The sequence below is a fragment of the Lutjanus erythropterus genome, chromosome 9 (assembly GCF_056507025.1).
Source record: "Lutjanus erythropterus isolate fLutEry1 chromosome 9, fLutEry1.hap2, whole genome shotgun sequence".
Classification (NCBI taxonomy): Eukaryota; Metazoa; Chordata; class Actinopteri; order Lutjaniformes; family Lutjanidae; genus Lutjanus; species Lutjanus erythropterus.
Genome location: NC_139325.1, coordinates 39,616,388 through 39,643,873, shown reverse-complemented (window position 1 = coordinate 39,643,873; position 27,486 = coordinate 39,616,388). Strand labels below are relative to the sequence as shown.

Genomic DNA, 27,486 nt, shown 5'->3' with positions numbered 1-27,486 from the left:
ATCAGAGTAAAATGTGTCATTATCTGTACTCATAAGGGGCGTGGCTTAAGTCAAAAATGGGTGGGGCTAACAGGAAGTTTAAGAAAAAAAATCTGAAATTGGTATGGGGTGATCAGAAGTTGCTATATTCGTTATTTATTACAAAATTCAAGTCAACATTTTTGGTCACGGGAGTAAGATAACTATTTCCAGAACACTTTATTATAAAATTGAATTAATAAACTTCAGTGAGTGAACACAACACATGCAGGATTAGTGACCCAATGAGTATTTTCCTTCATCATGAATACACATATTGACACATTTCACTCAGATGCTATCTGTACCAGATACTTGTTTGAGTACAAGTTCAACTCTATCACTTACGCTCGTGCAAAAACATTGCTCTGAAGCTCAAATCTGAGTCTCTAGTATTCTGATAAACAATAAATGCAGCAACATTTATAAAAAGAAAAGGAAGAAAACTTAACTCTAGTACCCTTATGATGAAAAACATTGTTCTGAAATAAAACAGTTTTCTAATTATAATAAATACTGCAACTTTTTATCAGCCTAATTCAATTTCATGCTTAAATGAATACCCTTCTGCTAGTCCCGCCCACTTCTGATTCAAGCCCCACCCATTCCACGTATGGTTACAGATCATTTAGCTGGTTGAGCAGATACAGACACCGGTGTACTCGCTCATCCCTATTCACAACTCGGATGCAGATACATTACATAATGTAATGTGATGAGAGGCTGCAAGAGCAGAAAAAAGGTTGGAACCACCAGGAATTGGATTTATACACGTTTCCTCAAACACAGACAGGCGTATAAGTGGGATTTTTACCGTGCAGATTCGTCCAATGCGGGCCCTGTAAGGCTCCTCGTCCACCCTGGCCGTCTTGTTGATCTCACTGAAGAAGAAGTAGATCTCCTCCTTGTACTTTAGTGAAGACGGGATTATGGCTGCACCAGCAAACTGCGGATCTGGTGGTGACATTTAAATGTGCTCAGTGAGATATCATCACCTTACTTCCAGCTTTAAAGTTGCCATGAAGTCAAAATTGATGCTTAAGAGTTTTTATCACACATATTGCACAGTATGTCACCTATATGCCAGTATCTGACCCAAGAATGATGAAAAAAAAAGTCTTTTAGTAGTTTTATAGATAGTTTTGTAGATATTCTCAAGTAATTGCAGGTCTTACTGTACTAAAGCACAACTGTCTGACTTTATTCACTGATTTGGGTGAAACTGGATCATATTTTATGGAGAAAATATTTTCTGGTTTTCATTCTGGTGTCCTTCGGCTGCTCGGCTTCAGCTCTCGGTTATTTAATTAGACAGCTTTCCTGATGAACAGATGGCTTTAGCTTACTTCTTACTAAAGTAGCTCAGTGTAACAGTTAGCGGGCAACAGAATCAGGCTCAGCAGCCTCCCAGTGAACACAGCTGGTCACCGGAACGAACACAGCCTCTGAGACCGATAGGAAATACAGTACGGAGGTCATTTATGGACTTTCCTGATGGAAAGATAGTTTTGGGGCAGCGGTTTGATCCAGCGCCTCCGGTCCACACATCGATACTGATACAAGATACTGAACCCTAAATTGCCCCACGAATGCTTGTGCTTGTGTGAGTGAATGGCTGAATGTGACATGTAGTTGTAAAAGTGCTTTGAGTAGTCAATAGACTAGAAAAATGCTATATAAGTGCAAGTGTATTTACTTATTGATTAAGTAATTTAGCTAACCACTAGCTCAGTTAGCCGTGACTCATCCCTGAAGTACCGGTGGCCAAACCTGGAAAGAAAACTACCTCTTCATTGTAGCCTTTTGGTCTTGGACTCTGTTTTGGTCCCTGTCTGGCTGTGTTCACTGGGAAGCATCAGCAGCTAATAGGACCCCTCTCCATCCTAGTGAGGAATTCACAGTGCTTTTGTCTACTGTAAATACAAACCAAGAAGTGCCTCTCTAGCTGGAAACACATCAACAATAGAGACCCAAAGTTGTGCTCCTTCTGTTGGCCCACCGTGGCACCTTACTTCAGAAAAAATATGAACGTTAGGCTACAGTGAGAGACAAATATTTTTTTTTTTATCCCATCTGAATTGTGCCATGAATCACACATATGCTGTTTGTCAATTTAAAAGATATTATTACTTATCAAGATAGTTGTAAAACTGTTTAAGTGTAGGACTGTGAAGATTTGTAAACAGAAAGATGACAGACCTGATGGTCATGTAAGCTAACTTTAGCGGCTGAAGCTATAATGCCTGTTTGTAGTCACACAACAACGGGTCCTACTATTTTTTTTCTCTCACCAGCTGATAAAAGGACCAGGAAGCACTGGATAAAACACTTTAGGTAAGATAGCATTACGATGGACAGCAGTGTTGGTTTTGATGACTTATAGAGGCAAAACAAGAAAAGTAGTTCGCTGAGCAGTTCCACCCAAAATTTAACTAAACTACGACAAGCCTACGACAAGCTGGGATGTTCTTGACTTCTAAAATATCAACATAATGTGTAATTCAAGGCACAATTCAGACGGGAACAAGGTCCCATGGGGCACACTGGAAGGGGCGTTACTTTGCCTCCATAGAAGCACTCTGCTAGCTGTTTCATGGGAACTTTAAGGTGTGTTGTAAGTCAAGCAATATCTTCTGGTGTAGTCTTAGTTCATATTTTCACCTTTTTAAGGACATACTGATAAAATAACAATAATATTAAGATAAAATTAAAAAATGGACACAGAGTTAACAGGAATGAAAATGACTGCTCTCAGTGGATGTGTTTCCGATTTGCATCTTACTGCTGTGAATAACGTGACCCAAACCATAAACATAATGGCAGTGAACACACCTACATGTTATTGTTCCTGTGGGAATGATAGTGGGTGATTTAGTGAGAGTACCACCCACCATCTCCATATTCATTAGTCTAAACCTTTACGGTTTCTGCATGACTCCCCTCCTCCTACTCACTCAGCAGCCAAATGTTCTCCGTCTTCAGGAGTTTCTGGGAGCCAAACGTACGCCGGATCGAGCCGGCGTGACCCACCACCGACGACATAGCGGAATACAGACTCCCATCTGAAACAGCAAGGAGAGAAGAGACAGAGAGAAGAGAAGAGGGTGAACAGTGGGTAAAAAAAAAAGAGAAGGTACAAGGTTCAGAGAGGGAGAGGAAGGGAGATCGGAGCGACACAGAAGGGGATTGACTGAAGCTGAAGGAGAGGGAGATACAGAGAGAGAACATTAAACACAGGCAGCGTGAAGATGGAAAAAAGGAGGCCCAGGAGGCTAGAGAGTAAAAAAACAGGAGAGGAGAAAAGGGAGAGCAAGAGCAAATAAGACATCAAGGCAGAATAGCTGACTGCGCTGATGAGCAGCCACCAATCACCATATTCTTCATATAACCCCACTTAGAGCTCTGTCTCCATAGCAATGCAGAGGGGAAGTATCTGAAATCGTGCTGGTAACATCTTAATTAGGACAGATCGTTACTAGAATGCCGCTCGACTCAAGAAAGGGGCCGGCTCGTTGCTTCGACAATCGATCCCCATCTGGAGGAGCATCCTGCTGCGCCAACTAACCTCTCGCTAATTTCTGAGTGTCTCTGCAAACAATCCATCTGCTTTAGATGGGTTAACAAACAGACAATTTGTCGGTCCCCTCATCATGCGCCACAAGGTCGGTTTAATTCAAAGCATCTCTGTTTAGTTAATGCGACCCCGCGCTTCTCAATAATCACGCAATTAGGGGTTCCATTCCCCGTGGAGAGTTGCAAGGCAGGTGACCTTGTGAGACTGATGAATTACACCCCTAACAATTGCCTTTTGTTCAGTCCAACGGAGCTGGATTTGCAAAATGTACCATTTTATTAGCAGGCTTGTCTTTTCACAGAGGTGCGGAAGGTATGCGTAGCTCGTTTATGTGATATAACCTTTCTCGCAGTCGTCGCCGAGTGGCAGAATGAAGCAACTGTGGCTGCTTTGAATAAGGAGAGCTGTGATGCTGGGAGGAAAACAATGAAACCCTTCATAAGATTGCCACTGGCAACGGCAGTTATTGGTACAATGCACCAGACAGTCAGTGGTCTGTGGAAACTCAATATCTGGCCACACTTCAACATCCAGAGATATCTATGTATGTATCTCGAGTCTCGACACTGGAGAACTAATGGAAGTAAACAAAACCCGCAGGGCGTATACATACATGGTCCCATTTTAAAGAATCTATACCTCAAATGATATTCTGGTTTTCTGTGGACAAGTATGAAAAAGTGTTTAGATTTGATTACATTTCATTCTGAAAACAATTTTCCTGGTTAGCTCAGCCCTGCCATCCCTTCCCATTCTCTCTTTTTATTGTCCAAGAGTCTGTAAAATCTTCTGCCTGAATTCTTTCTGAATCTGTTTGTGCAGTCAGTTGTACAACAGCTCAGTTTAGAAATGTTTTCCATGATTCTTTTTCCATGTGAATGCAGCATGGCAGATGGCTGGCTCTTGTGTGTTTGGCACTCGGGGGGGTGATCCCCCGGTGATGTTACAAATTACACACAGAATCTGTTAAAGCACAGGGATCTCTGATCATCCTTTTATCCTTATTTATCTACAAAAAGGTTATGAAGGAAAATGACCCAGCTATTAACACCTATTTGCCACTGGCTATATTATTTCATTTCCAGAAAATAAACATCTAAATATCGTAATATTGCTTCTATGTTATGATATAAATAACTTGAGAGTGACTTGAGTGGTTGTCTTTGGTCTGATCTCGAGCGCACAGCTGATAGGTGGAAAATTAACTTTTTAAAATGTGAACATCTACCAGCCGCAGAGCGAAAAATGCTCAAATTCATCATCGTCATCATTATTTTATGTCTGAAACCTAGTGTGTTATGCGATGTGAGGCGATAGTTGAACACTCGCATTCAGTTATGACACATACGTTTTTTTTGTTGTTGTTGTTGTTTGTTTTCTTCCTGTTAGAGGTACTTTTTGTTGGAGATGGGAGTTGAGGGTTACAAGATATGAGGTCGTTCTCTTTATGTTCCCTTGCAGCTAAATAATGTAAGTAGAGCAAGGCTCTGACACTGATAGATAAAGATTCTGATTCAACTGTGTAGTAAATTGCTTCACTCACTCAATAGCCTTTTCTTAAAAGAGGCTCTTTTTTAATGAAAAAAAAAAAGATGATTAAAACGTTTCTCAAGCTTTTCAATTGTGTTTAATTCAGAAATTATTTTCCCAAGGTTAGTTTTTTGAAAAACGTGATATAGAAAATTAAAACCAAAATTTCTTAAGTTTCCCATCGCAGATAATGACTAATTAGGATTGAGCATTATTGTCAGTAATAGTAGAAAAACAGATCTTGTTTCAGGTAGACTGCAAATGTTTCAGAGCAGCGCTGTGCAGCACGATGATTTAAGCCGAACTTTTGTTTAACACCATGATTTTATTTATTCCCTTCATTGAAAACGGTTAAATCATGAAGGTGAAATGAGCTGGCTGGAGGGAGATCGCCAAGTTACCGGCTAACAAGGTAACTGACCATTGCTAACAACCAACTCTGTTATATATTATATGCACTATACTCTTTACTTCTGTCTGTGGGGCAAGGGGTGTTGCACACTGTGTGGATTGTGAAGCCCCCAGAGGTGAATTGTGAGTTGTGATACTGGGCCATATAACTATAAATTGACTTGACTTGCCACAGTAAAGTTTCTTGTTTTCTTGCTGTTAGCGTTTTTTTTGGGAGTTGAGGGTTATCGTTGGAAGAGCAGGGCCCTATCACTGACAGATAAGGATTTTGATTCAACTGTGTAATGAATTGCCTCACTCACTCAAAAGCTTTCACTTAAGAGAGGCTCTTTTTTTTTTTATTGTAAATTTGATTCAAAAGCTACTCAAGCTTTTCAATTGGGTTAAACTCAGAAATGATTTTCCTGAGGTTAGTTCTTTGAAGAATTGTGTATTGTGGAAAATTAAAGCACAAATTGATGCTTGCCTATCGTTTTAGTCTAAACACAGCAGAAAGAACCCAGCTGAATGGTGTTTCACTTTGCAGATAATACCAATTAGCATGGGGCATTAATTTCACGGGTAGGAAACATGTCAGATCTTGTTTAAGGTAGAGTGCATGTTTAAGCGCAGTACTACATGATCTATTAACACATCTATCTTGTAGAGGACGGGCACTTTGAAATATTGTAAGGTACTTTAGGTAAAAGCATCTACTGTGCTCATTTGCATGTTATGAATAGAGGGTGATAATAAGAGACAGATTGCTCCTGGGAGCCCAAGGATTCACAAGTGTCGCTCTGCTGCTCCTGACTCAAATGAGCAAAGTTAATATAAAGAGTTGAAGGTGGCTTTGTTCCAAAATAAGATACTTGAAAAAGTAACAGCTATGAAAAAAGGTGAGACTTTTGAAATGGTGACACTTAATCTTATGGGATAGAACTCAGTGGGACGTCAATCAGGAAAAAAAATACTTTCTTCTCTAACCCATCCAAATTACTTCAGTCATTACTTTCTGAAGTATTACCACGAGTCCTGCTCTTTCAGGCTTTCATGACTGCTTTCTGTGATGGCAGATGGCTCTTGCACCAAATTTGGTAATTGTAATTTGAGGGATATGATTGCAATCAGAGGCTTTCCTCGTCATCTTAAAAGGATAGTTGGAAATTGAAAAATGAAAATTCAGCCATTATCTACTCACCCTCCTGCAGATTGAAGGTTGGGTTTATTGCTTTAGTCCCCAAAACAACTGCTGGAGTTTCACAGGAAAACAGTGTTGCAGAATTTCCCAAACAATGGAAGTGAATGGTGACTAGTTTGATTAGGTTGGATCACAAAAATGACTTAGTTGAGCAGAGATTATGGTTGGGGTTAAAATTACAACTGTCAAGCTTATAGAAGTATTTCTATAGGGTTAATATAACTATTTTGTTATGTCGAGAGAATCTTAAGGCTCTGTTACAACATTTATTTTGGTTTTGATCGTCAGGATCAAAACCAAAATAAAAGTTGTTGTTACCCTAACCCCTACGCCTAGTCTTAAACATTAACTTTTTTATACAATTTACACATTTCATTGATGCTGTCACTTTTCTAGGGAGGACTTGAGTGGTACACACTGTGTGCTCGTCATTGTGCTTTCTCTTTAGTTGGTGAGGTAGCAAACCTCCTTGCTAGCTAGCTGTTGTAGTTAGCCTCTAGCAATGTGGTGCTAGAACTACTGCAACATGTAAGGTCTTGGCACATTCACTTCCTGGTGTATCAAGAATCCTAATAGTTCTAAATTCAAGTGAGAGCACTGCCCATCTGGTCAACATCTTCTCTTGCCCTCTAGTGCTACAGCAGAGCTCCACAATCAGGTTAGCAATCATAACTTTACAGTGTCCAGGTAGATTTTCAAATAAAGGCACAAAAATTAGTTGGTTAAGTTTAGACAACAAAATTACTTGGTTAAGTTTGAGAAAAGGTCAGGGTTGAGGTTAAAATAAGTACAAAAGAAGCTAATGTTGACTGTAGCATCAGCCCAGTATGGCAGAGATTTGCATCTCCAGTGTCTTTAACTTGTACATGCTTGTCTTGTGTTAAGTAGCTGGAAAGTGGTGGATAAATACATTTAATCCCCTATAAATTCTTCGCAATAAAAGACCCCAATTTTTTGTTATCTAAAAGCTTCTGTTCTTAAGCAGCAAAATACTGAAATGTTATGTCTTCTTCTGCAGTAACTTAACATGATTTTTATACAGCTGAAAGTGAACATGAACCAGTAAAATAAAGCAGATAGCTGAAAGTACAAACAGCGACGGAGCTGAGAAGCTTATTTCAATACACTTCTCTTTGCTCTCCTGCACAGACAGCCAGAGTTCAGCCTTGCTGCACACACTTATTTGAGGGTTAGAAAGGAAGGTCATCACAGGTTGGCAGCTGTGGACAAGACCTCACTGCAACCCGCTTGGAGGCAGGTCGTGCTTTGGCCCTACTCCAGAGATGGTCCATCTCGGGCATGACTCGGCACAGCTCGGCAGGTTATGAGAGCTAATGGAAGCGCAAATCAGTGTGGTTTGACTCTGTATGGTCGCCCACCTCACCTCCTCCACCTGGGGACTTTCTTGCTCTTTATCCCACATACCGACTTTGATGTTATTGATCATCCAATAAAATAAGCTTTAAATTACCAATCTTTCACTTCTGCCCACACAGGACCCAATTACCTTGACTAAGTGCACCTGTTATCTGCCTCCAGCTGCAGATTATTAAGGTTTATTGGGTTCACTAGCAACAACAAGAAAACTCCTCTTTGCCAAGAATATTTCAGTGTCTTTTTGTAAGGTTTTATTCTCTTTCCTCCCACTGCATCATGAACTCTTGTATGTAGACCTGTAATTTCCTACTGCGTTTGTTACCTGCAGGCAAACTGATGGACCTCTGGGAAGGATAAGGTGGTGAGATGTCAGAGGCCGACGCTATCTGCCCATTGCCCTGGACATCAGTCAGCACAGTCTCATTTACCTGCCGGGAGAGCGAGGAGATGTTTCAGCCTGGAGGAAGTCTAGCATTTTAAACCCTCTTCATTCCAGGTGCATGCATCATCACACATTATAGCCTTAATCTTACAGTTTTCTATCCCAAGACCCAATGCTCAGTTTATCTTTAGGCTTAGGAAATTTCAACTTATCCATGGAGGCAGATTTTCATGAGTGAGTGAAAATGTCCTCCATGGCAATAAATAACTCCTGGCGTTCATCTAACCAATAGAAGAAATTACACAGCAAATAAATAAATGCTAATTACAATTGATCCTGAGACTTCATTCTTGAGGAGCAGCTGCATAAGGATTTATAAGCATTTCAAGGAATGTCTGAAGAAACTCTTACCAGCATCCAGCACCTGGGGCTTCCAGCATTTGTCCCACATACTATGATTGTGTCATTTACTTTCTGAATGACGGTGATGAAATTATCACACTCCAGCTGTGAGAGAAAGAGAGAGTAAAAGATACAGACAAAAGCAGAAAATGAGGCAGAAGCGCGAAAGAGAGAGAGGTAGAAAAACACACAGATTGGGAGAAGGATTAAAGTTGCAGAGAGACAGAGGGGGGGAAAACCATGGAGAGTGTGAAAAAGTGATTAGAGAGGAAGAGACAACACAAAGGGAGATAGAAAACAAGAGGCAGACCACAGGATTGAGAAAAACAAACAGGGGGAAAAGAGGAAGGTGGAATGGAGGGGTAGAGAAACAAAGCAAGAGTACAACACAAAACAGATTACCGGAGAAAAAGCGGATTGCTCAGAGTGAGCGATTTAAGAAAAATTGGAGGCGATCCATGCGCCGAACATTTTTGGCAGACAGCACACAGGAGGCTTAGCCCTGCAGTACAGCACCGCAATACTCCATATGCATCACTTATTCATTAAGTACAGAAAATGGTCTGCTATCTCTAAGACATTACTGGATGGAGGATGGAAATGAATACAGTACTCTCCCTTAAGGAGAAAATTCTGCTCATGTTGACTCAAGTGTCTTTTTAAACGGTCAAATCACAAAATAAAACTCAATAAAAACCCAGCAGCAGAGCTACTAACATCCTCACTACTGTCACCAGATTCAGGTTGGGTCCAGTTAAAAAAAATGCAGATTGACTTGAAGTGTCTTTTTAAACAGTCAAACCATAAATTCTGATGCAGACGAGGTTTGTGAAAGCTGGAGATGGAGGAAGTACATCACATCAAGTCAAAAAAACAGGGCCAGAGCTTGTGTAAGTGTGTGTAGGTGGATGTGTAGGTGGATGGGTAGGCGGGTGGGTGGGCTGGGTAATTTGTGTGTGAGTGTATGCAAGTTTGTATGGTTTTGCTTTGAGAAGTTTATGTTCTTGAGAGAAATAGTTGAGCTGAACTACATTGTTCACACAAAAATCTAGGACAGAGGTTGTAACATTAGAGTTGGGTTTAAATGAGGTGAGGTTTAGGTTTAGGAGACTGTCTGACATGTGTTCTCTGGCAGAGTAACAGAGGAGTTTGTGTTGTTGTGGTTTTGTCTTTCTGGGGCCAATAGCTGATTTCAACCTCAAACCAGTGTCTTCTACAGTAGCTTCATTTTTGATCGGGCTAAAGCTGGTCACAGATTCTTGTGATGCATTGTGTTATGTTGTTTTTCTGCACTGCTTGGCAAGAAACTCACCACTGCTAAGAAACAATGCTCACTGGAATACCAACCCAGTATCTCTGGGAATCATATTCATAGTTGATGATTCCACACCTCATGATGTCCAAAGCCAATATTCAGTGCCAGTGCAGGAACAAGTGTGCTGATATGGATTTTCTTCTTACTGCTATGAAAAAGTAATCTATTTCAAATAATTCTGTTTTATTGGACTTTATTAAAAGATTGTTATGAGCGTAACGTGGAAACTTAAATGTAGCTGTAAGTCGTCAGTCTGGCAGTAAATGTACAGTTCAGGTTACACTGTGTCAGTTAATAAATGCTGAAGCTTCTGAAGACCAAGAAATGTCTCTGTTGTTCCCCAAGGGCTGAAAAAAGCAGTTAGCTCGAGTAAGAACGTCTAACATTAAGCTAATGCTAACGCTACCATTGTATCTTTACAATGTGGGCTCAGGTGTGATCATATCCCTTTCAGAAGCTCTGTAATCTGGCCTTGAACTGATGGGTTGTTGTTAGCATGTTGTTAGCCATCCACTGGCAATCTCAAAGTGCCTTGGATTGAGTGTTGACCAGTCAGTGTGAAGCACAATAAAGACGACCCTTCAAAATAAAATAGCAGCAATGGCGCAAATGAGCTCAACCCTGTGATAGGCACCACATGACCACGGTATTGTACATAGTATTGTGGTAATGCGGTTATCATCACAGCTGTAACCTCAAACCAATGTCTTCTGCTGTAGCTTCATCTTTGATTGGGCTAAAGCTGGTCTCAAATCCTTGTGATGCATGATGTTATGATCTTTTACTGTACTACTTGTCAAGAAACTCTAAACACTGCTGAGAAACAACGCTCACTGGAATACTAGCGCAGTATCCCAAGGAACTGTATCCATGGTCAGTGACTCCAAACCCCATGATTTATGTCCAAAACCAAGGCAGACAGTAGTGTGCCCTTTATGTAGTAAGGTGGGAATTGTATGTAGGTTTGGATCATGTGCAGGCGTGCAGCGTGTCAGACTTTCATGGCGGAGATTGAAATTCATGTCTTATCACAGAGCTGTAATTAAGATCCGCCTTGTCATAACCATAACTGCAGTGTTTCCCTAACCTTAACCAACTGCAAGGTTGATTGCTTTGGGGGGGGTCTTATCTTTGCCTTAGGACAGGCTGTTTTCAGTACTTTTCTGTTTCTATGTGAATGAGAGTGCAAGTGAAAAGAATGGCATTTTGGCATTGGGAACACGGTTCATGAAAACTGTGACAAAGTCCAGCAGCAGAGCTTCTCACGTCCTCGCGACTGTCACCAAATTCAGGTCGGGTCCAGTTAGGAAAATTTCAGATGTTGGGGTTCGACGTCTGTCTATCTTTGGTTTAGATGGATTACATTGATAAATAACCCTTATTGCATGTTTTAGTTTCCTAACCACAACCATACCCTAGTTACCATGTGCCAATATTGTTCAAAACAAGATTTTTAAGAATGTTTGCATGGCCATAAAAATACTTCAACACTGAACATAATTGAACAGGTTTTGCAGAATCCTCTAGTTTTAATATTCTTGTCTGAAGACAGGGTTAAGAAACCCTGTGTTAACAGCATAGTCCTGCAGTTTGATTTAATAAAGTACTTCTATGAAGTCAGGAGGCTTGCAAGACACAAATTCTAAAAAGAGGTCCAGTGTTTGTGGAGTCAAGTGAGCCCAGTGAATTAATTTGAGCATTTTTCACAGACAGAGCTCCTCTAGAGCCACTGAGGATATTATACAGCTGTTTTCACAAGCTGATTAGTGCTCCTGGGGACTAGTACTTCTCCCTAACTGATCTCAACCTGAAAGCACCCTGATGAGCGCTAATGATTAGGTCATTTAGAGTGATGACTTGTAGGATTAAAGTAAGATTTAATATTAGCTTTAATTAAGGTTAATACTTTGCTCTTGTTATGCTAAAACTGGACCATAAAGTATGTGCTGAATACTGAATTCTTGGACAGGCAGTCCAGAAACGTGTGCATGAAGATAGATGGAAATACAGTCTGTCTATCAAATCTATCAAATTGCTCCCTACTTTTAACCTCCATCTTACTCCAAGGGTAAAGTTTTCCACAAACCATCTGGCTGTCTATCACTGAAAGATGTTGCCTCCTGTGCCACTTCCCAGCACCATTGGTTTATTGGGGAAGATTTACTGAGTCACTCGGGATGTTCTCATTTTCCACCATCTGGCACTTCCACAAACTCTCTGGAAGCTTTCACTCTATTTGTGCGGGAATGACAGTGCCCTCTTTGTTTTGTACCATAACTCCACATTTTTTAAATGCAACTGTGTGGCAATAGTGAAGGCAGCTGAACTGCTTTTGACCTGATGACAACATGCTCGTGGTTGCCACAGTAGACTCCAGTTGATGTGCTACCTTTACAGGGAACACATTATGTGTATACTTTCTTTATGTTTATACTTTCTTAAACCTTGGTGCAGTTTTTAGGTCTGGCAGAGACTGCTGGACTAGAGACTGAAGGGCTTTGAGCAGCTGTATCTTTTCTATTGTCAGCACGCGAACTTATGCAACAATCTGCTGGAATTTCAACTGAAGTCCAGCGAAGTTTGGAACATGGGTTCATTAACTTGTTACTGTATTCTTGAGAAAGGTTGAAACTTGCAACTACTTGCAGAGTGCTGGTCTGCAACATCCTGAAACCCGCCAGTTTCCACCAAAGTGACTAGACGAGACAGTATATCATCTCTATAGCAAAAGCTCTCTCTAATTACATTCTAACTGCCTGCATTTCGGGCTTTTTTTCACAGCTGGATGTAATTTTAGTGAATTAAAATTTGAATGAGCATAGTGATAATGAGTTACTTGCTACATTTGCATTTCTAGCATTGATGAAACGGTGAAAACATAAGACGAGGTGTGTGGTTTAACGGAGTGAAAGAGATTGTCAGTTTAGCAGTAAATTTAAATTTTAAGGCATGGCTGCTATTCAAACAAACTGATGAGTTGATAGTTTGTAACTGACCAGCTGACTTCAGGACAGTCTGATTGGCTGTTGAAAACAAATAATGTGCCTGACATCCTAAAACTGGCCACAGGCAACATTACAAGAGACTAAATGTTTCATGTTTTCATCTCGTTGTGAGTCTGAACAGGCCTTGTGGTGCCGTTACCTTGCAAGGCAGCTGGTTTCGTAAAATCAAGGCTTCACACGAGAATACATCTTGCCAGATGTCAATTTATCCGTTTGTGTCCGCACCAAAAGTGGTGCAGCCATGCAGTGCCCTCGGAGGGACTACTGGCAGCTTCAGGCGTGGTTTTCGGTGATTGGTTGAAGTTAGACGCGATAGACAGATGGTTCATTCAATCACCTGCCAAGTGTTTTTTTGCCTTTTCTAAACACTTTCTAAGGACGACTTCCCAGATGGTTCTGTGTAACAAACCATCTGGCTTGTCAGGTTAATTGTGCCTCATTCACACCAATAAAAGTTGCTCACTTGGCACGCAATTCTGAAATTTTGGAGGCTTGCTCAGACTTGCGTGTCTTTGGGCTTGTAGAACATCAGCAAAGCACCATCCTAGCTTTTTTAGAAATGTTAATTTACCTAATTGACCCTTCTTAAGTCCCGCCCCTTTCCGCTCTGTGCCCCAATGACAAGCAAGCTTAGTACCTTGGTTAACTTTCTCCTTATCTATTTCCCGTATTTATGTATGTATGTGTAAAAGAAAAACAAATGTTGAAGATGGTTAAAAGGGGACTTATAGCGACATATATTTACATCTTAAACTAGCTAATGTTAGCAAAACACTACATAACTTGCTGAGTAATCTATATCAACTGGTTAGATAGCAGTTTGCTAACATTAGCTAATCTAAAAAGCGTGCTTCTTCTACAGGAAAAAGAGAAAGTTTGCTTAACTGTTATTGGAGCGCAGACCTCAAATGGGCGGGACTTAGGAAGGATCAGTCGCTTAAATTCTGATCATGCAAGACTTGAATGTATTCATCATTTCACATCAATTCTTTATGTGCTGAGAAAAGTCTGTTTGGGCCAGTGGGCGTCATGTGATCAGCATTATCGACTGTGGCCAAACCACTTCACAGCTGCAACCCACTGCTGCTGCTGTGCGTTTGCCCCCGATAGACTCCACTTTTGTTTCTGTATTCAGAAACGATCCCTTGCGGACACGAGCGCTGACCAAACTGAGGTCATGTGGCCCCTTGTGACTTTACAGAGGCCGAATATTTTGCCCTTAAACTTTAACCTTGCCTCATTTTCATATTTTAAGTATATCAAGAATTCAATTTGGCTAAGTAGAGAGGTGAAAATTAATTCCCTTTTTTGCTTCTGAGCCATTGCATAATTTGACCCTGGGTATAAAAGCAAAATTAGCTTCAACGATCTTGTTAATTTCCTGTAATTATAAAACTGTGTCAAAATGGATGTGGGAATTATTCATTGATGTAAAATAGTAAAAACTGTCTTGGTATTTAAAGTACAACCGTTAAATACGAAGACATCTGATTCCCTTCCCGGACTCTTTTTGTCATCAGGATTTCTTTATTTTCTATGACGAGCAGCAAATTAACCAGCGATGTATCCTGTGCTTCTTAATTATTCATTAGCCTTGAAGCGTTTAATAATAAGTTGACGGTTTCCCACGATCTTTGACTAATTTCAGGTTGAATATTGTATTAAACTCCTGATACTCTCTCAGTCTCTCTGTGAAATCTCTTGAAATTATTCATTGCAATTATCAGCAGCTCACTCATGTGTGCATTGTTTGGTTTATCTGAAGCTGTCTCCTGTGTAATTTCATCTCATCTGTATAAATTAGCATTTTTATGTACTTATTTGTCTTTATTGAATATTTTACTGTGTTGTTTTATATTTGGTCTCTTAAGTCCTAAGTAAACATTATCATTAACTTTATCTAAATAAGAGAATTAGCATTAAAACTGCAGCACTAACCTCAGTATCATGCAAGTGCAGATGATGATGATGATGATGATGATGATGATGATGATGATGACAATAATTAGGAGAAACAGGGTGATACAGCTGATTATACACTGATGGAGGAAGGGAGGAGGTGCTGACAGTGAGGACGAGCTTCTACCTCGAGTGGTGCAGCCTTGGCCTTGCAGGTATCAATTGCAGTCTGATCGGATGCCGCTGGGATCTGTGGGAGGAAGGACTGTTTAGTTTGTGCCAAGTTCTCTGAAACTCCCCTGTTTCAGCATGAAAACAGTGACCCAGCTGCAGCTGCTAGAGCCCAATCCTCACAGCGAACATCCACCTTGTTAGCTAACACCCCATATGATGTTCACTGCATTCAAGGACTTCATTTTGTTATTAAATGTGTCATTTTTCACACATGAACTCAGAACTATGTCCTGATAATCAGGTCATTGTCCAGATTTACCCTTTCAAACACAGAACAGGATTGTCGGTGTCAGACGTGCTCTCATATCTTGAAAATTCTCCCTTTGGTTTAAATGAAGGGTGGCTCCTGTAGACTCATCTGTAATTGTGACTGTTGTGTTGATATCAAACAAACTGACTCTTAAAATGACCACAAACCACAAAACTAAGTGTGACGAAAGCAGAGAAGGGTGACAGGAACGAAGGGCAGTGTGACTCCATCTGCCTGCCTGGCAGCAGAGACACTTTGTGCTGCGCTGCGATTTAATAACTGAACTATGAATAGGATGTACATGTTTACTTTGTGTGGAAATCTGATGTTTTCACATCACAGATGACAGAGAAATTAATCCGAATTTGCCCCTTGAATCCAAACACATATTGCACACAACTGCCAGACGTGATATCACATGTTTGGTTTGGGTGATCGGCGGCTGCAGAGCGTGCAGGAGGAGGAGGAGGAGGAGGAAGATTCATTTATATTATGACTGTTCTTGCTTTGATATCAATACAAACTGGGTCTAAAAATGACTCCAAGATTATGACAAAATTAAGTGTGACGGAAGCAGAGAAGGGGATAGAAATGGAGGACAGCGTGAGTCCAGTCTGCCTGCCTGGCAGGAGAGATGCTTCATGGTGTTCTGGGATTTTAATAACTGAACTATGAACAGGATTTCATAACTTTATACCAGATTTATACTAGATTATATTTATTTTTATAAAAGACTTTATAACTGAACTAGCAACACACTTTTCCTTTGTGTGGAAATCTGATATTACAGATGATGAAAAAATGCATTAAAGCATCAACAGAAGCAGGGATCTCATAATATATTGAACATTGCAATAAAAATGGACTGTAATGATATTGATTACTCCTTTGGCCAATAAAATGTCAGGACATGGTGGAAAATGTTGATCGCTGTTGAGTCCAAGGTGGCATCTTCAAATGTCTTTTCTTGTCCACAACCCAAAGATATTTAATTTACTGTCGTAGAGGTCTAAAGAAACACATCTGAGAAGCTGAAATCAGAGAACTTGGACATTTGATTATTACAAAATGGCATAAAATGATTAACGCATTATCCAGTTAATTGTTGATTAATTTAACAGTTGATTAATAATTGATTAAGCTCTAGTTCAATGCGGAAGATTTATGGGGATATACTGGGAGAAATGGAATATAATAATTCATAAGTATGTGTTCATTCGTGTATAATCACCTGAAAAGTTTTTCGTTATCTTAGAATGAGCTGTTTATATCTACAGAGAGTGCAGATTCTCTTCCATACATGCCGTCTTGTTGCACACTACTGTAACCTAAAATGGACAAACCAATCACTGGCTCTAGATAAGGCCTTTTGTGTTTCTCAGAGTTTTGCAGCCCTTGGAAGGGGAGAGCGAGGCGAGGTGGAGCTCACCACTAGATGCCACTAAATTCTACACACCAGCCCTTTAATATTGCAGTAAATGTCGTGCTGTGGCACTTCCATTGTCATATTAGTATACATAGAACAGGTAAGCTGAAAAGAGATGAACCAGCTATACACTGTGCAACATCATCGACACGCCTACTCAGTTGCTACAATGACCTGCTCTATTCGAACGTGGGCTCACACCTGACTCTGGACTCGGAAGCTGGCAGCGTTAAACACGTTTACTGTTCGGTGCAACTCAAGGTGCTAGCTTAGAGCTGGAATTGCTGCCCACCGCTCTTGATACCAGGATGGGTTACATGCAGGGACATGCAGGGTTACATGCAGGGTATAATTGTACCTGCATCACAGCAAAGTTGATCTTTAAAATGCAAATTTGGACAGTCTGGGCGCACACATGCAGCTCCTCCTGGTAATGTCTACAGAAGTCCGTGTGTGAAAGGGGATTTACATTTTTTTCCTGCCTTTGTGTTTGTGCAACCTGTCTCCTGTACTTCGCATTTCCCAGAATTCCTTTCAACAACACCCAGCCATGAACAGCCTTGAACCTGTTGCACTCAGCACAGGCAGGTGGAGAGAGTAATAGAAGCAGAACGAATTTATCCTTTGGAGAAAACTGCTGAGCGTTGTGCCCTTCAGTCAAACAACTATTGTCTCTCCATTGCAAAGCAGGTAACAGAGTTTACTGACCCTTTAATAATAAATGTCTCCCACTACAATTGTTGAATCTCAGAAAAGAAGCCCTCACTCTTTCATTGTGTGTGGCTGACACCGTGAGATGATGTTTGCTGTGGCTGTTTGCGAGGAGCGAAAATTGTTATTTTTCCACTTTTATGCTCCGCTAAACTAACCTGCATTGGAAATGAATCAACCTGACAAGATGTCACTTAACCGTGTGAGTAAGAAAAACATACCATCAAAGCAGTCCCTCAATGCCAAACGCATCTCCAATCGCTGTTTTTCTACCTGTCTTTTTGTTTCCGCGGAGGTAAATCCAACACTAAGCCTGCAATCATTCCGAAAAATAGGCCATAGTCATATTGGGATGAAACACGGAGCTTACAGTCTCTTCAATTTGTCAGGCTAGTCAGTGCTGACACTGCAGCCCACACACTGTGTAATCTTGAGCCTATGTTGACATTATTAGCTCAGTCAATTATGTTTTCTGTCCTCACAGGGAGAGATAGGTGTAGCTTCATTAATGTATGCATGACCTGACTTCCTCGGCCCTCGGCTGCTGAACTGGGTCAGCGGCGGGCCAGCCGTCTCACCTCTCCCTCTGCCTTCTCCGGCTCACTGCGTCGCCCTCACAGCGAGAGGGCAACTATATTTGTTGTCATCCAGGAGAATCTGGCAGACAGTCTTGGGCGAGTGTATATTTTAAAGTAATCAGTTCGGTTTTACTTACTGCTTTGTTGCCGTGCTGCAAAAAGAACATTTAACTTGAAAAAGTAAGTGTCAAGGAAGTTGAATTTTAAGATAAGCTGAGGTAATTTTGCAAAGATTCAAAACAAACTTTTTATTAATTCAGCATGTTCAGTAAGCTTAAGAGAATGGTTTCTTTTATATAAATACGTTTTCTTTTCAGCTGCATTGTAAAAAGAGGCTCATTCAGGCAACTTTTTTTTTATCAGTATTGGACTATGGTGACATTTTATTCATGCATGCCTCAGCTGCAACTCTGAAGCCTTTGGACTCTGTCTATCACTCTGCTTTAAGATTTATCACTGGAGATAATTGTAATACCCATCATTGTTCCCTGTATGCAAAGGTTGGGCTGCCCTTTCTCTCTCTGTAAGGCATGAAAGTCACTGGGTTTTATTTATTTTCAAGGACTTCATAGGTCTTTTACCTCCTTACGTCACTTCAGCTCTTTCTTTTCATGTGGGCTCCTATCAAACTCGGTCAAGTGATTGGATGACGCTGCAGGTGCCGGCTGTTTTTACTGACTTTGGAAGATTCAGTTTTTCATATTGTGCACCTGCAACACGGAACGACATGCAGAAGAATTTAAAGCCTCATTTTTATCCATAGGGCAGATTAAATTGTATCACATTTTACTCCCACATGTTCCTGTTTTAGCTGATTCATAGCTGATTCAGTTTATTAAGGTTTTTATTAATTCTCAAAGTTCTATTGTGGCTTTTATCAGCAGTTTTAATTCTTCTTTTTGGCGTTTATTTGATTCTAGGAGCATTTATTTTATTTGTCAGTGTGGTAAATGAGGTCTCTACCTCAGTGTGTTTCCGAGGTAAAAAAGAAAAAGGTTGAAAGAAGTTAAAGCAATAAACTCAGTCAATATTAAAACAAACAAGCTTGATTCCCTTTGCTCTGTGCCAGAAAATAACCTTGTCCTGACGAAAATGTGTTTAAAGATGATTTTTTTTCTTAAATATTAAAATGTTGGCCCTTTAAAAATGTTTTCAGATTTCTGTCAAATGTCAGATTTTTACAAAAACATGACGTAATCAGGCATAACAGGGGGTTAGCTATACCCTAAAGACCACTTCCTGGTTTAAAAACGGCAGAAAGGTACTGGTAAGCTTTCTACTTTTCAACAAATTCATTAAAACCATCTGACGTCTACATTTAAAAAATATTACGTTAGCCTGTTGCAAGGTTTAATAGCTGAGAGTTTGATCTTAAAATAAATTTCCCTGCATGATTGAAGAGTAAAAATCTCTTTAAAAACCCCCCTCAAATGTTTTTGATGTATAATTCATATATCCATGTCAAACCACAAACTGCTATGTTTTCTGATTAAACAAATGTGACAGAATGTGTTACATTATTGAACTTTAGAGGCAGCCATGTGTGTGCTAAGCTAAGTTATTTGCCTGCTGACTCCAGCTCCAAGCCTGATGCACACGGAGGAGTGACACCATCTTCACACTATGGTCTAAGGTCTAATTACAGAGTAGTTTTCCTGGATCTGCATGACACCGTCCCACTTGGAACCACAACCAGCGCCTGTCTGAGAACCAAATCAACACCTTCTGAGTCAAGTTTGCAATTTTGGTGTTTCTAAATGAAATTTACTTGACTTAAAGGCCCCACACACCCACGCAAGTGATTTGAGTTACTCTGCCTGATTAGATCTCTGCTCTCTGAAGGCGGGCTGAGGCGGGCAGGGAATTGCATGATATCACCTAACTCAATGTACCAATAAAGCTGATAAAGGTGTAAGTTGTACTACTGCCACAGCAGACTAAGGAAGATGTCAGTCTTGCACAGACAGTGCACGACCAAACGGGCCTGAGAGGAGGTTTAATCAAGTAAAAAACGTGTAGGTGTATCTAGGCTGTGCAGGGCTCCGTTAACTCTGCTTACAGGTGTTCCTCAACCTTTAGGTCCCAGCTTTCATGATTGAAGTCTCATGTATGAACACCACTTCCAAACATCGGTTGCCAAAGTGGCTTTTGAAATGGACTGACTTAAAGGCTTGGCAGTGTCTCGTATTTCAACCGGTGGCTGGCGACTGATCTTTTATAACGACTCTCCACACGGCAGCAGAGTGGTTCGTCATTACAAAAGACCGTCTGGAGCCGAGAGATTAAATCCCCTCAAACCATCTACCTTTCAGAGTGTCTCAGCACATGTCAGCAAAATCATCTGAAAGTGGAGCGTACCTGCAGGTCGCGGACCCCTCTGTTGGTGAATGTCAACACGTAGATCATTGCCTGGCCGCCCACATACAGCGTGTCGCTCCCTTCCTGGTGGTACATACTGATGTAGTTCTCAGGTTTGTTGAAGTGGAACCTGGAGGGCTCTGTGGATCAGAACAGAGTACGTTATGGAGACGAGCTGGCAGAAAAGAGCTTCTCTAGAGCAAACTGTTGTTTTTAAACTGCTAAACTGGTGTGTTTTTGTTTGTGCAAGGAAAATATGCCCTGCGGTAATAAAGTTTAATTAATGTAAATGAACTGAAGTCAGTTAAATTTATTCTAAAATTAGACAAAAAAAAAAAAAAAAAACTCACAACAGCATCCATTTCACATTTTCGAAGCATAACATTACTGTGTCTAATTATCACTCAAGGTGAATACTTAAAGGAGCAATATGTGACAATGACATGTCCAAAAATGAGTACTGCTGGTGTATTAAATAGGTTGAAATCCTGTTTATTTATTTCCTTATGACTTTCACTCCACTTCCTTTCAAAGATAAATATTGTACTTTTGACTCCACCACATTTCTAGGAAGGCTGTTACTTGTTACTTTTAGGCGAAGCAGAGCTTTGAAGGCAGCTGTTGCTGTTTTTTCTTTTCTAAAATGCAATTGGTCACATGCTGTGTTCCTCACAGAAGGAAACCAATCACAGAACCCGCTCTCAACTGGGACTGATGTAAACGCAGAAATACATCATCCAGGCGCTCTGTAACAAGAACAAGCAAGTTCTCCCTCTTTCATTCAAACAAAACTTGATAATGGTGATGACAGAAGACAGACGAAGTTAAATCTCAAGATGTTATTATGATTAGAAAGAGAGAAATAATTCCAGGTAGGCTTTTAATGTTGGATTGTTTTTATCGGGGTGAAAAATACCACATAATTAAAGTATATGTTGCCCCTGAAGACAGAAAGAAATCTCAGTTATTTAGCAGACTTGGAGAACTTCTTACAGTCGCTTCAATCTAACTTTATGCAGTGATTTTAATACATCAGAAAATCATTTACATCAGAAAATGACAATAAATGTCCTTTTGTTTTTGATTGCATTTCTATGCTGAAGTTTTTATAGGTGTTTCTATAGATTTTGTGTAGCAGAGTGGATCTACAGCAGGTCAGTGCATCATTAGGTGGTTTCAGAGAGTTACGAGGTTCTGTAAATGCATCATGAAAACAATACAGCAATGTACTGATATTAGAAAATGTACTTTGTAATTTGTACTTTTGAATACTTTAACTGGAGTGAAACTTTGACTGAGCAACCTTCAATAGTAGTTGAGTCAAAGTATAAATACTCCTGGTCAAATATTACTCAAGTACTGGGCTTGGCTGTCATCCTAAAGTTAAGGCGTTATCCTGAAAACAAAAGCCTGTTACTCTGAAAATACACATGGAGTTCAATGACTGCCTGTTTCACTGCCTGCTAGGCTTCATTAACATATTGATCAATTTAACCATTATGAACATCTACTCCTTCTAAATGATTTCTCACAACTCATAAACAGACACTTACTCATTCAGTAAATATTCAGCATTAATTTGAATTATAATTAACATGAAATGGGTGAATGATAACACAAGTTACGGGCCTAAACAGAAATTTCAACGAGAAGAAGAGAGAGGCAGAGAAACGAGTATTTGAGCTTAGTGTCTTTCCTTCACCTCTGATGAAATATCATGGTCATTTTATTATTTATTACAATCAATATTTTCTGAATTTCTCCTTTAAGAATGAGAAAGAGGAGAAGGAAGAAAAATATAATATTTTTCAATCAAAGTTCAAAAGCAGTTTCTGAATGATATGGAATCAATCAACAACTAAAATGAAAAAAAAAACAAGGTACTATAATAATAATAAAAAAAAGATTCATAAAGTAGAGGTCAAACACAATAACAAAAGGTTGATGCGTGAAAGCAAAATTGAGTTTCAGGAAGTTATTTAAAAAGATGATCCAGATTTAGCCGGCCTAAGCTCCTCAGGCGGGCAGGTCGAATCAAAGTCTAGAAGCCCCGATGGCAACGAGCCAAACCTCTGGATTTTAATCTACGTTTAATCTGCCGTCAATACGGGCGCCAGCTCCAGGACTCCCGGCTATGAACTGGTTTTGATTTACCAAAACATTCGATCTGACGTTGATGCCCTTTGTGGTTTCAGATCAAACAGCGAGCCTTAACAGAAACCTGGGCTCGGGTGTTAGAGGAAAAGGGCATCCGGTGGGAGCATAAATATCACTGAAATAATCATGTGGGCAAATACCATCACAGATGCTCGGTTGAATTACACTCAGGACACCTCCAGAAGGCTCAAAAGTTCATTTTGTCATGTCTGAATCACCCATCCAATGAGACTCACACTTAACTACACTGCAACTGTGCCTGCATTTAAAAATAGATTAAAATAACTGCAACTATTTAAGACATGACATTTAGAACATGTACTTAAAGTCCTCTTAAACATATAATTGAGTTTTACAAAAAAAAATGCAATGTCTAATAATGAATGCTGTATAATTAAAAAGGGCTTATGAAACATCACAGTTTCAAGCTAGTTAATGGGCCTGACAGCCTTTTTTCTGTCATTCGGTCTCTGCTCCAAAAGCATGTTACTCAATTTATTATGTTGAGAGACATTTCATAAAATTCAAGTCTGAAGAGTTTAAAAGATTTGTAGCAAACCAGCCGGTTAATAACGGCCATAACCAGGGGATTTAAAAAGGAAGTAATGAAACAAATACTGAGCTGCTTTTCCTGCACAGCTTTCATTTTCCCCTTTAATTTAAACAAAGACAAGTCATGAGTAGGAAATAAAATCTAAACTGCTGAAGCATTCTGCTCTCGATGTTTCAATATAAACAGATACAGTAATGATGCAAAGAGGTGATTATACAGTCATGGTTACATGGTATTTGTAATGATTTTCCTCTCTTCCCTGAAATGAAAAAAGACATCCAGTCTGACAGCAAAGCCAGGATGAAGTGCTGGTGATCAGTGATACAGGTTGCTAGCCAACCAACTAAGTTTCTATGGAAACAGTGGCCTCTCTGATTGGCGGGAATCTAATTGATGAAGCTTGTACTTCACAGGCGAGCGAGGAATGCACAAAAGGCCAATGTGGTTGACGGTTTCGGCAGGATCATGTATATTAATTTCACTGTCTGACGATTTTCGGAGTAACACCCTGTAGCAGATTAACATAAATATTTCCTTTACAAGTTAACAAGCAGAACTTCAGTCTCCCAGGTTTGCCTCAGTTAATTCAGTCTGGCTTCAACAACAGAGAAAAGGTTAATCTTCTGTTAGTCAGACGAGCTGAAAAAAGTCCAAATCAAAAGCTGAATGGAATTAAAGTGGCTGGTGTTAACCCCCACACTGCCCTACAAGCAGCTACGTATGCTAAAGAGCTTATGCTAAAGTTTCTTTAGGATGAGTTTTGCGAAACTTAGCAACTTAAATCCATGTGATAGAATTTATTTGGTTTGAGTAACCTGACTGCTGCAAAGGCTTCATGGACTAAAATTATCTAAAGTAAATAATCTTTTCTTTTTATGACAAGCTGTGAATCTGACATGAGAGCCAATCAAACATTAAGGATTTCTTGTTATCCCACTTTAAAATTAATTTCATATATTTGACTACAGACTACAACTATGAGTTGAATGACTCACTTCTTATATACATGTTTTTTATTGAGCAATTAAATTTCACACCGCCTGGACAAAAAAAAAAAAAAAAATCACAGACTCTAATATTTCATTGGACCGCCTTTAACTTTTATTACAGCATATATTTGTCATGGCCTTGTTTAGATAAGCTTATGCAATGTCACAACATTTATTTCTGTCCAGAGTTGCATTAATTTTTCACCAAGATCTTTTGTTGATGATGGGAGAGTTGGACCGCTGCGTAAAAAGTCCCACAGATTCTCCGTGGGGTTAAGGTCTGGCGAATCCATGTGTGAAAATGATGTCTCATGCTCGCTGAACCACTCTTGGACAATCTGAGTCTGATGAATCCTGGCATTATCACCTTGGAATCTGCCCATCAGGGAAGAATAAAATCCACTGATGTAAAAACCTGCTCATTCAGTAAATTCAGGTAGTGAGCTGAACTCATTTTCTGGGCTCATAACGTTACTGAACCTCGACCTGAGCGACTGAAGCAACCCCAGATCATAACACTGCCCCCACAGGCTTGTACTGTAGGCAGTAGGCATCCACCTTTCTTCTTACCCTGATGCCCCCATCTCTCTAGAACAGGGTACATCTGGACTCATCAGACCACATGACCTTTTTCCATTACTCTAGAGTCCGATCTTTATGCTCCGTAGCAAACTGAAGCCTTTTTTTTCCTGATCAGCCTCACTGAGAAGTGGTTTTCTTAAGGCAACACAGCTGTTTAGTCCCAATCCCTTCAGGTCTCTTCACACTGTGTTTATGGAAATGCTCTTATTTTCACTATTAAACACATAGGTGAGTTCTACTGTTGAATTTTTATGATTTGATTTCACCAAACGTTTAAGTGATCTCAAATCACAGTCATTCAAGATTTTTTTTTTTCCGACTGCATTTCTTCCTCAAAGACGATGCTTCACCTCTATCCTTCCAGGTTTTAATAATGCATTGGACAGTTCTTAACCCAGTTTTAGTAGTTTCATCCCCTTAGTTGTTTTCTTTGCTTGATGCAGGCCAATAATTTGACCCTTCTGAAACAGAGTCACATCTTTCCCACAACCACAGGATGTCCATGTCTTCTGACATGGTTGTTTAAGAAATGAGAAGCTCCTCACTGCATCAGTTAGGGTTCAATAACTTGTTGACAGCTGAAACATATTAATCACTGCAGTAATCATCCAATGGAAGGATCTTAACTATTTGCTTAGTTAAATCCAGGTGGTGACAGTGTGTATTCCACTCTTACATTCAAGGCTCATTTGTGTGTAACATTGGAGTCATGAGGAAACCAAATAATGCAACAGGCACAAGGGTAATATTTAAATAGGGTCAGAAAGAAGCAAAGTATAAGAACATCTAATACTGAAAAGTGAACAAATGAGATGAATAATAATGCACTGGATTTGTAGTTGTAAGATATAATATGCAGAGTTTCCAGGTTTTACTGTGCAGTTGAAGCTTGTCTTTCAGAGCATATCTTATCCTCTCCAAACGCAGTGTGTTACGAGAATTCATTTCTTTTGTTATCAGGCAATAAGAAAGAAAGCGATGCTGTGTCACGTTTAGTTTTCTAAAGGTCTCAGATATGTCATGAATGATGAGCAGAGGCTCTGGCTCGATCAGAATATTCATGACCTCCGACATTAAGTTACAGATATCAGTTCAGAAAGACTGAACCTTTGGACATAAAGCAAAACTATGAAAATTGTCATTTATCACACATAGGCGACACCTCTGGGTGTGTATTATATAGTTTCTCCTTTAAGTAATGGAGCCTGTGTATGATTTTAAATTGGATGAAACAATGTTTTGCAATATTTGAACAGGTACATATGTTCTCAAGTCTCTTTTCCCATCAGTCATCTGGAATTTGTTTGCCAAATTCTTCTTCCCACTTGTGCTGTATAATTTTCAGAGGTGGGAGCTTAATGATAAGAGAGTATTATAGGTGTGGGATATGACTCACTTTTTACACCTTACCAGAAACTATGCTCTCCCCCGATTCCCCTCAGGAGCAAGGAGATGATATCGCCTCTCCAATATGAAGGAGCGCCCTAAAGACCTTTGATTGGTTCTGCAGTGGAGTTTTTCTTTTTTCTTTTTAACTCTCTAATTGTTTCCACCCAGTTTTAGAAATAAAAGTTGGTTTATTGCCCTCAGTGTCTATTTAGCGAAGCGTTTAGAGGCCGACTTGTGAGTCTGCCACTCTAGCGTCCTTTCTGGAGGCACAGCTCTGGTGCTGTGTTTTGATGTGCCATTGAAGTCAAGTTGTGAAGTATCAATAATGTGGAGGACTCTGGGTGGATGGATGGTTCAGACAAACACCAGACTTGTAACCAAAAGTCAACACTGCCTTTATATTTAACCTGCGTACTTTGCATAAATTATGTGTGTTATGTTACATACATACACAAATATTGTAACCCAAACCATGATCTTTTCCTAAACCTACCCAAGTAAATTTTGTGCCTTTATTATTAAAGTGCATATTTATTTCTGCTAACTTGATCGAGGAGCCCTGATGCTAGAGGGGTTCCTACAGCGCCACAGTTTGAAGTGTAGGTTCACTGACCAAGCGGCAGTAATGTGCCACCAAAAGGCAGGGAAGGAGACTGCACCGCCGTGGTGCTCGATGCAGGTTCGGAGTATGAAAAGACCTTGGCAGAGGAGATAACAAAGCTTCAGAGACTCTGTGGTGGCGGAGACCTCACATCTTCCCCAGTGTTTTAAATTCACAGAGTTTGACAAAGTTTGTCAAAGTTTCCCAGAAGTGAACATCAGCACTTTTCAACTGAACTTTCCGACAGTCTCTTTTTTCCATCGACAATCAATCTAGTGAACGTGGATGTAAACAAAGCACGTTTCAGAAATAACAGAAAAATCACCATCGCAAATTATGAGGAAGGAAGTGCGTTCATTTAGTTTGTTAGGCTTCAAGCCGCAAACACAATGTGTTGTCAGTGTAACACACAAACGTTGTTAGCAAGGCTCTGCACGTACTTTTGATTGCACAAAACTTTGACTGTCAGGGATGCTGTCCCACCACTTAAACCACTGATTCTCAACCTGGGAATTGGGACCCCCAAGGAGGTCCTAAGATCATTTCTGAGGGTGCCAATAAAATA

General features: G+C 40.0%; 1 protein-coding gene and 1 long non-coding RNA gene across 2 annotated transcripts in view; one reads left to right on the top strand and one right to left on the bottom strand.

Moving 5' to 3' along the window:
* LOC146322167 (uncharacterized) overlaps positions 1–20,944 on the top strand; it is a 78,919-nt gene extending 57,975 nt beyond the window's left edge. The window contains exons 2-3 of the long non-coding RNA XR_014771429.1: positions 8,419–8,586; positions 20,605–20,944. This is a non-coding gene — a long non-coding RNA (uncharacterized LOC146322167). The remainder of the gene's footprint in view (positions 1–8,418; positions 8,587–20,604) is intronic.
* The window catches only part of LOC146322166 (semaphorin-7A), a 62,510-nt gene that overhangs the window by 28,241 nt on the left and 6,783 nt on the right, over positions 1–27,486 (bottom strand). The window contains exons 2-7 of the mRNA XM_084727581.1: positions 20,651–20,790; positions 15,281–15,343; positions 8,884–8,979; positions 8,413–8,518; positions 2,973–3,080; positions 833–972 (exon numbers count right to left, since the gene is read on the bottom strand). Of these exons, the coding sequence (XP_084583707.1) occupies positions 833–972; positions 2,973–3,080; positions 8,413–8,518; positions 8,884–8,979; positions 15,281–15,343; positions 20,651–20,790 (653 nt within the window). The remainder of the gene's footprint in view (positions 1–832; positions 973–2,972; positions 3,081–8,412; positions 8,519–8,883; positions 8,980–15,280; positions 15,344–20,650; positions 20,791–27,486) is intronic.